This window comes from Centruroides sculpturatus, unplaced genomic scaffold (assembly GCF_000671375.1).
Source record: "Centruroides sculpturatus isolate CEXI.00-Female unplaced genomic scaffold, Cexi_2.0 scaffold1242, whole genome shotgun sequence".
NCBI lineage: Eukaryota > Metazoa > Arthropoda > Arachnida > Scorpiones > Buthidae > Centruroides > Centruroides sculpturatus.
In genome coordinates this window covers 36076-46318 of record NW_019385481.1, presented here as the reverse complement: position 1 = coordinate 46318, position 10243 = coordinate 36076, and the positions used below count along the sequence as shown (strand labels likewise).

Below are 10243 nucleotides of genomic sequence, written 5' to 3'. Positions count from 1 at the left end.
AACATTCGACGTGGGCCCCCTAGTTCAAATTCCCGTGGTCCCATGAACTTATAACCCGCCACTGTTTTAACGATCCCAATAGGACAATCGACTTAATTGTATTATTTATAATTATTCATAGTTCAATATTGACTGCAATTTTTAATCATATTTAAATTTAAACTTAACGTGACTACGTTTAATCGGTCCTCTGTCAGAAAAGTTTTCGATTTTCACCTACATAACTGTTATCTGACGCGTAGACTGTGTATAGCGGGAATCTACAGGTCTAAAAGTGAAAAATTTCAGCCCAGTTAATATTACAGTTAAAGTCAGGCAACTGCTGCAAATGATAACCAATAAGTAGTAAAGAAAATTAAATAAATTTAAATCTAATGATATAATAAAGGGTCCTGGAGACAACGGTTTCACTAATGTCTGTTTGACAGTTTTTATATGTAAATATGACAAATCCTTTCGAGTTCGTCTCACTTCTTTTACTTCTAAAATCGAACATTTTCCCTCGTAGTCATGAATTTTAGTACAGAAACTTCATTTTAAAATTTTGGAAAAAGTAATGTAAACGTAGAAATTTGCGCAACTCATTGCTGGTTTATCCTACAGTCGAATTTCTCTTTCGAATGGGGACAGAGAGAGAGAAAGAGTTTGCACAATAACTTAAAATATAATATACCTTTTAATTTTTTCACAATTATTTTGTAAATAGGATATTTCTCTTCGTCTTCGAATTATTTTTTTTTCCTTTGTGAGTCGAAGGTTTAAGAATTTTGGCGGCTACACTGTCTCTCTTCTACACAGTCAACAATTATTACGAGGGAGACTTAAGGGAACTGCCCTGTCTGAAAGTGACCTCTTTTTAAAGCACAATTACAACTGTCAAAGCAAGACCTTTACCTTCATGTGACGGAAGTTGGACTGATTAGCATAGAGAAGCTGGCACTACCATCCTTTGTGGGTGGCGAATATATTTAACTATTATAAAATAAAAAGGATTGATTTTGAGGATAAAGTTGATTTTTGTAGAAAACTGTAAATGAGAAAATGTTTTCAATAGTAACTGATGCTTCCACCAAAGGTGCTACAAAGTGTTTCGCAATAATTCTGAGGTACTTTCACTTTAAAGGTGTTCAGCATGTTGTACTTCATTTTTACAGTGATAGCAACCAATCGCCAGACAATATCACTTCAGATTTCAGGTTTAGATAAAGATAAAATTTCAGCATACACTGCCGATAATACCATTCATTCATTTATTTTTATTTATTATGTACTGTTCCCGCATGTTACATTCTTGGCCCCGCATGGAGCATTATCAAAATAAACACACTGCCGATAATACCAAAAAAATTAACCATTTTAAAGTCACGTAAGAAATTTAAACCAATTACAATGCACAACTGTGCCAAACTCGGTTACAGGTCACCGTCATCGAATTGTTATAGCGTTGTGTCTACCTGACGTCGCGAATGTTCTTTTACATTTATATTATTCCTAATTACAGATAATTGTAACTGAATATAAAAAATAAAGAAATAACAATTGTGTACATGAATATATTTATTTTAATACTGTATTTAATACAATCTGTTTTCTAAATGTCTTCTTGAATATTTTGTATTTATGTCTTCCTTCTGTCAAATAAACAGACATTTGATGAGTTTGGAATTCGACTTTTGTTGTAAATTTCTTTTTACAAATATCACAATAGAAATTAATCTGATTATTAAAAATAGCCATCTGCTTCTCTAAAACCTCCCCAAACGTAAAAATCTGTTCACATATATTACATTGAGGGATGTATTTCAAAACAAGGGAAATTTAAACGTAATTTCAGTTTAGTTTCTCTTATAAATTCGCTTCTACAATGGCCCCTAAAATACAAATGATTCTGATGAACGAGTTGATGGCTTAATAAAAACTTTTAATATAAAAGATACATACTTCACAAACGTAACGAAGATTGTCTTCATTGTTTATGTTCATTACACTTCTGACAACAAAACGGTTTTATGTTCAAATGAAATTTCTACTGACTACGTTGCATTTACTTTTAAATTCTTTATTACACATATTAATTACACTTTTAGATGTGAACTTTCGAATGTTCTTCTATGTGTTTTTAATCTTAAACGGTTGTTACAAATATTGCATACATACATCTTTTCATGTTTAATAATACAATGTCTGGCTAAGGCAGTTGGATTGGTATAGCTTTTTTGACATATGTCACACATACTTTTTTCTATCGTTATGAATAATATTGTGCTGTTTCAAACCAGTTGTCTTAAAATATTTTACACATATATGAAAAAAATATTTTTATTAATCAGTGTGTACATTAATATGCTGTTTTAAATGACTTCTTCGTTTAAAACTTTTGTTACATACCTAACAAGTTTGCTTAAATTCAACATTATGAATTAATTTATGTCTTGTCAAATTGCTTTTTAATTTAAAATATTTGTTACATATGTCACAAGAATATTTATATTCATCAGTGTGTACATTAATATGCTGTTTTAAATGATTTCTTCGTTTAAAACTTTTGTTACATATGTGACAAGTATGGTTAAATTTATCATTATGAACTATTTTATGTCCTGCCAAATACTGTTTTGTTTTAAAACTTTTGTTACATACCTGGCAAGTATAGTTACGTTCATCAGTATGAGTTTCGCGATGGAGTTTTAGTTGCACTTTAAATTTATAACCCTTATTACAAATATCGCATTTGAAAGGACGGTCCTCACTGTGAGCTTTTTGATGCCTTTTTAATAAGCCTCTCCACTTAAAACCCTTATTACAAATATCGCATTTAAAAGGTCGTTCTTCACTATGCGTTGGTTTATGAAATAACAACAACTTTTTCAACTTGAATTCTTTTCCACATATCTCGCAGGCATGTACTTTGTGTATTCTCTTGTGTCTTTCTAAACTGCCCTTACCGTATGGAACGCGCTTACCACAGATGTCGCAATACACATTTTCTCGTTTGATATATTTTTTACTATGAACAAGTTTATGCCGTCGCAAATTAGATTTTGATTTAAAACATTTGTTGCATACATCACAAGTATGGTTAAATTGATTATTATGAACTAATTTATGACATGTTAAAGTGTTTTTTGTTTTAAAACGTTTGTTACATACTTGACAAGAATAATTACGTTCATCATTATGAGTTTCGTAATGTTCTTTTAGTTGTCCTTTCCATTTATAACCCTTATTACAAATATCGCATTTGAAAGGTCGTTCTTCACTATGAATTTTTTGATGGTCTTTCGCTTGGTATATCGATTTAAAACTCTTATCGCAAATATGACATTTAAAAGGACGGTCTGTACTATGCATTGGTTTATGACGTAACAAAATACCTTTACGCTTAAATTCTTTTCCACATATTTCGCAGGCATGAGTTCTGTGTGTTCTCTTGTGTATTTCTAAACGGCCCTTACCATATGGAACGTGCTTACCACAAATGTCGCAGTACACGTTTTCCCGCTGGATATTAGATTTTTTATCATTTCTTAGAGATGACTTCACTCGATCTTCAGATGGCTGCAAACGTAAATTCCTATGAGAGATTTCGTTTTTACTTCCAATTTTGTGTTTTTTCATGTGTCTTTGCAAAAGAAATTGCCACAAAAACTTCTTATTGCAGGTTGTGCAGCAAAATGGTTTCTTTCTAATATGGCAGAGTAGATGTGTTTCTAATATTCTCTTATTTGTAAAAGTCTTTTTACATAAATCACACGTAAATTCTTGTTTAGAATGAGATGCAAACATAACCTTGAAGTATTTCCTTTTAATCTTATCATGAATTTTATTGCATTTCCTACTGGAAGGAACGTATTTGTTTCTTTTAATATATTTAAAACGTTTTTCTCTTTCGGAGTTGTGTGGAATATCGTATTCTTGAATCTGCTCTTCCTCCTTAACTGAAATATTAAAAAGTAACATAATAAATTACTTATAATATTTGAGTAAACATAACATAGTTTCAATGTTAAAATATTAGTGCTGTATTTATATAGTTGGTAAAGTGTACTTATGTTTTTCATTTAAAAGCAAAGCATTATTTGTCGTTTGACCTAAAAATAAAGCATTTTACAATGAACAATTGATTGATTGAGCTTTAGTTTCTTTTTCGGACTTTTAAATGAGCAGGAAAAAATAAATTATTTCATTTTATCTGTTTTTATTTATATTATTTAAGTAGTTTGTTCCACTGGTTATCATAGAAGCGTGGAATAAATTGTGTGCTTTTAGAGAGGTAACGAAAAGTATTACAGCAAAACTTTATGGATTTTAAGTAGAGAGAAACAGTCGAGAGATTCTTCATGAGTTGTGATTTAATAATTCTGCTCATCGCAACAGATTTTTATTAACTTTAAAAGCTGTATGAATACAATGTAAATAGTTACTTATAATTCTCAAATATTTCATCCCAGTTAGATGTATGACTGTTGAAAATTGAATGCAGTTCTTAAAATGCCATGTAAATATTACTAATTTGAATTAAGTAACATGTTACTTACTTTGGATGTTCATTTCATTGTTGTTGAAATTTTCGTCCGGAGTGAAGAATTCATTGTTGACTGGCTAAACAATATACAAACAATACATGTCAACCGCTAATAATTACTTATAATATATACTGAGTGGCAAAAAATTAGAGATATCACTTATTTCAAATTAAACTTGTTTAATAGTGACATAGTGTGAAGTAATCGTGCAGAGTTTCTTATATAAGAAACTCTCAGCTTTTGACGATGTAATTATCACGGAAGTTTATGTCAAAATGGGTAAGACGAAAGATTTAAGTCACTTTCAACGAGTGGTGATCGTCGGTGCGAGAAGAGCTCGTGCCAGCATCTCTGAAACGTTGACTCTTTCAGGATTTTCTCACCCAACAGTATCTCAGGTGTTTAGAGAGTGGCAGTTGAGAAAAAAAGAACTTCAAGCAATAAGGACAATTCTGGTTGAAAAAGGCTGGTGAACGAGAGAGGTAAAAGGTGATTAACACACATAGTCTGCAGCAACTGAAGGGCAACAACACGACAAAGTACAGTTGAATTCAATGTAGGTGCATCACAAAGCATATCGCAATGCACAACAAGACGGACTTTGCAAAGGACGGGCTTTAGCATCAAGTGTGTCTTTGGTATCACAAAAAAATAGAAAAAAGCGCCTGTTATGAGTTCAGGAACGACGTAATTGGTCACTTGAAAATTAAAAAAAGTAGCCTGGTCCGATGAATATCGTTTCCTGCCCCATCATGCATATGGCACAATCAGAATATGGCGCAAACAACACGAATTCATGGTCCCCCTCCTACCAAATGACAACTCTTCAGACTGGTGGAAGTGGAATTATGGCCTGGGAAATGTTTTCTTGAAATACACTGAGTTCTTTGATATTTGGGACACATCTCTGAATAGCATAGCTTATCTCAACATCGTTGCCGATCACGTAGACTCGCTTATGGCTATAATATTTCCTGATGGAGATGATCACTTTCAGCAGGACAATGCACCTTGCCACCGTGCTCGATCAATCTCAAATTGATTTGAGGAACATTAATCAGAGTTTAACCTGCTCTCATGGCAAGCTCAGTCAGTACATTGACCTCAATCCTATGGAATATTTGTGGGACAAATTCGTAGGATCATTTCAAAGCTTGTAAACGGCACCATCCAATTTGACCCAATTTAGAGCTGTCATTATGTCAGCATGAATCAACATTCCTCAGCAACTGTATCAGCAACTTGTTGAATCCGTGTCGAAAAAAAAATATTGGCTGTGATTAGAGCTAAAGGTGGATCAACCCGTTAATAAAGGATGTCTCCAATTTTTTGGCCATTCAGTGTATAAACCAGAAACGAGTTGCTCAACTTTCCCGGCAACATTTTAAAATTTTGGTGGCGCTTTCTGTAATAAAACGTTTTCTAAAGACAATGTGATATTTTTAACCATTATAGAAAAGCAAACAACTGAATTTTAAAAGTAGAAATGGGTTATATATAAAAAAGTTATATGCGAATAACGAGTAAAATCATCATTAAGTACGCCCCTACTGAAGACACACATAACTCCCATTATCTCTTGATTTTTAAGCAGAAAAATTTAAGAGTCTGAATTTCCCTTATAATCAAACGCTCCTGCAAAATTTCAGAAATTTTCGACAAATTGAACACGAGTTATTATGTTTCAAACAGGGGTGCGCCTCCACACACTAACATCCATACATACAGATGAAACCCACGAATTTTTGCATTTTTCGACGTTTGAAGGTGTCCTAAGTTCAAAAATGTTGAAATATTCCGGGAATATGATTTTTTGACCGATCGCCATACTTTTCGTCTCTTACATATAACAGCGGAAAAAGTAATATGAAAATCACTACACATTTATAAATTACAAATCTGCTATTTTGTGATTTCATATATACTCTACATATTACAAAATTGCATTAAAATTAATTATGTTTTGAAAATTTAGTAAAAATTATTTAGCCTTTTGGGGAAATTAACAAAATAACAAAACAGACTCTTTCCAACTTATCCATTGAAAAAGATATTACCAATAAAGCAGGCTGATTTTGCTACAGATCTATGTAAAGTAATTTAGCCCTGTGATAGCCAAAAAAGTAGTTCTGTAAGGAAAAATTTTTACACCTATTGAATTTCACAATTCGTTGTAAAACTCATTTCATTACATTAGAGAGGTTGCAGCCGAGGTTCAAACTTTAAACTTGTACGGCAAGCAGAAGTACACGTTTGGCGTTTGAACTCCAAGCAAAAAACGTTGCGCCAAGGTAACATCACATATCATGTGATATTGTTAAAAATTGGCAAAAAATTTTAAGAAGGACGATAGTTATCATCGAACGTAAATGAACGAGTAAACTATTTAAAAATATTTAGAGAATGTTTAATAACACTAAACAATTATTTTTTACTTTAATTAGCGTTGTATCTCTTACAGTAGAAAGTAACAGTAGGGAAATTACAATGTGTTTTGTCTGTTTTCACGACATAAGTTTCTTAAGGGTAGTTGTGGCTTATATAAATCCGAAAATAGCTTGAAAATTATTTTTAGAATTTTGCAAACGTATTATGCTGATTGATAACATAAAGTGACGTAGAAGAACAAACCTATTTCTACAGTATTATGATAAGTAGTTATGAACACAAATATATAAAAATTCTACAGACACTTTACATCACTTGCAAGAAAATTAAATAATTAAATAACTTCTGGATTTAACTCGTGTTTCTTTTTAATGTTATTCGCAAATGCTTAAATAATCATTATTTTAATAAAATACGCCAAAAATTTAACCTAAAACGGAACAAAAACGCAAACGATTCAGCCGAACTTTTACTCCACGTTAGACGTTCCAAACGCCATTGTCAAACTTCTACGATTACAAGATGGCTGCGCTCAACGTTTGACATTCACGATTTAGCGATGAAAACTTTGCAAATTAATAAACACTGCAATTTATATATATTTTTTACCAGTTTTACAACTGGTTAAAAATATAAATTGCTGTGTTTATTAATTTGTTATAATGTGTGTTTATCTAATTAATGTCTCCATAGTCTTAGATAAATAAATAAATCTGGTATTTTGTACTATCGTTGTTTCAAAGGGTCACAAAGTAAATTTTGCGAAGGACCTCGTAAATCTTAGGTCCGACTGTATGTCGAGTAATTTTCCTCACCTTGTGACCGCATCTATTGTGGATATGACCAACCAATCGATGGGTCTGAAATAAAAACTCGTTGTTTATTCTCTAATTTATCATGCACATAAAAACAGAAATACTCAAACTAACCAACTGAGAAAAGTTTGAAACACTATAATTTACATATATAAATTTAATGTTGAAATTCGCTTTTTACTTTCTCAGATATTATGTATACATAACAAGATAAAGTATTGAAATCTGGTCATTTTTCACCCCCCTGATTTTTTGCAAATTTTCAGATTCTACCCCCAAAAACACGGCAATAAATTCCGTGAATATCTGTGTGTGGGCATGTATTTTGGCATCTATTTCATTTAATATTTCAGAATAAATTGAAGAATAAGAAACAAAATTTAATACCGTACATTGTGTATAAGGAGCATTAACGCTATTAAATTTTGATAAAGAAACGTCGAGAGATGAAGAGATAAAAAATGGTCACGTGTAAAATCTCGAATGGGATCAGACTTAATGAAGATTGTATTTGCGGTTAGCATTTAGGCCTATAATGCTTTGTGAAATGAATTTCTACCATTAAAATTAAGCATTTCTTCATTCTATAATAATTAAAATTATAGAGAGATTTTATAACATATGGCGCCACAGAAAATTTTTATTTATTTATTACTGATAATAATATAAATACTTTTTAAATAAAATCTCTTAACAGACAGAAAACTTACGCAGCTCGTTGTTAAAGTTTTTCTTATATAATATATTTTTTATTTAATATAGAATACACTTTCATTCAAAGCATAATTTTATATTAGTGGTATTCAGCTACATTTTCAACCATTCAGTAAGCTTAGTTAATATTAAAATTTCACTGTAAAATATTTCGAAATTCGTATTACTTACCATTAGCTGTTCATTATTATCTGGAAGATAAACAACTTCTTTACAATCTTCAGTCTTTACTTCAATCTTCAATTTTTTCAAAACAACTTTACATTCTGATTTTATACCATGTTTTACATCATAATTCTTTTCTACTTCTTCTGTCTTGATATCTGTAGTGGAATTTACGTAATTTTGTGTTAAAGTATTCTATGAAAAACTTGAAATATAAAATAAAGCTGAGCATATTTTCATTAATTAACGTAACAATATTAAATTAGATGTTTCACTACATCATTTATTTCTGATTATAAGCCGAAAACTAGTTATGAGTCACGGCGAATTGGTGTGATGCGTGATACAAATTATAATAAATATGATTGGAAACTTTTTTTCGTTATTAAATAAACCACCAATTGCGTGCTTAACTTTTGAGGAAACATTTAAAACTACGTGTGTCGCCATCTTACGATATTTTGCTTAAATCCTTTTTAATATTTTAAACTATTTTTATAAAATAAAAAGAAAACTTGTCTTTCATAAAGATTAATTTTATAGAAAATTGTAAATGAGAAAATGAGTGAACTCGTTTAGTGACGAGTTCACTCATAGTCCGGCCCTACTGATGATATATNTTGTTTTTACAATGCAAAAACATGAGAATTTCATCATTTTCAGGGCATAACCTATTTTTTGCCGGCTCATAAATGTTACCTCCAGTGCTGAAAACTTTTTCACTTTCAATGGAAAATGCTGAGGCAGTTAAATATTTCATAGCTATTTTGCTCAAATTAGGGATAAATGTAAATGTTTCTAATTCTTGATCGAAACGTTTGTTCGTCTCTTTCGTTTTTTTTTTCTTTTTTAAAAACATGCTATTGTTCATTTTTTCGTTTACCCGATGCTAATTTATCAAATAAATCAGAAAAACTTAGAAATTCACCTCCATCTTGATCACCTCCAGAAGTAGAAGCTCCAGAATTTAATTCTTATTGAGATTTCCTCTAGCATATCCTCTTTTTGAAATTTCATTTTGAATCTAATAAAAATGACGAGCATAAAGACTTGTTTTTTCTATATGCTGAAAATCTTTTTTATTGGATTTTCTAGATCTTCTCTTGTGGTATTAATGCCACTAAAGGAACTACTGATCTTTGCTTTCGATATGAATAATTTCAGAGTCTGTATTGTGGAAACTATTGAAGATGAAGTGGCTTCTCGTTTGCTGGCTTTCCACAGTTATTTCTTTGAATGGTTTTACAAGTAGAATAATTTTTTCAACGAGAGACCGCTGATATGGACTCAACATAGGAAGTTTATTATCTATAGTATATGTGACAAGGGCCTTTTGCTGTTCCAACATGTAGTATGTAGAATTCCAGCGAGTAGGAACATCTTGAATTAATTTGTGTTTCTGCAAACCTAACTTTTCTTGCAAATCTTCTAATTTGATTACAGCTACAGCAGAATGATTAAAATGTGTGACAATATTCCTATTAACTGTGATTATAGTTTTCACATCATGTTTAGAAAATATGCATTCGCTTATTGTCAGCTGCAGCGTATGATAATGCTTCTAAGTTGCAATTCTTAATTCCAGCTACCAGATTTGCTGCAGAATCTCTTAGTACTAAGAATATCTTATCACTT

At 31.3% G+C, this 10243-nt stretch overlaps 1 protein-coding gene across 1 annotated transcript; it reads right to left on the bottom strand.

Annotated features, from left to right (window-relative positions):
* Positions 1–1955: 1955 nt before the first annotated feature.
* LOC111639378 (zinc finger protein 728-like) lies at positions 1956–10243 on the bottom strand. The gene is made up of 4 exons (XM_023385252.1): positions 9855–10243; positions 8615–8803; positions 4539–4602; positions 1956–3938 (listed from the first exon to the last, which is right to left on the bottom strand). The coding sequence occupies exons 1-4, from the start codon at positions 9954–9956 to the stop codon at positions 2389–2391; spliced, it is 1905 nt and encodes a 634-aa protein (XP_023241020.1). The 5' UTR covers positions 9957–10243; the 3' UTR covers positions 1956–2388.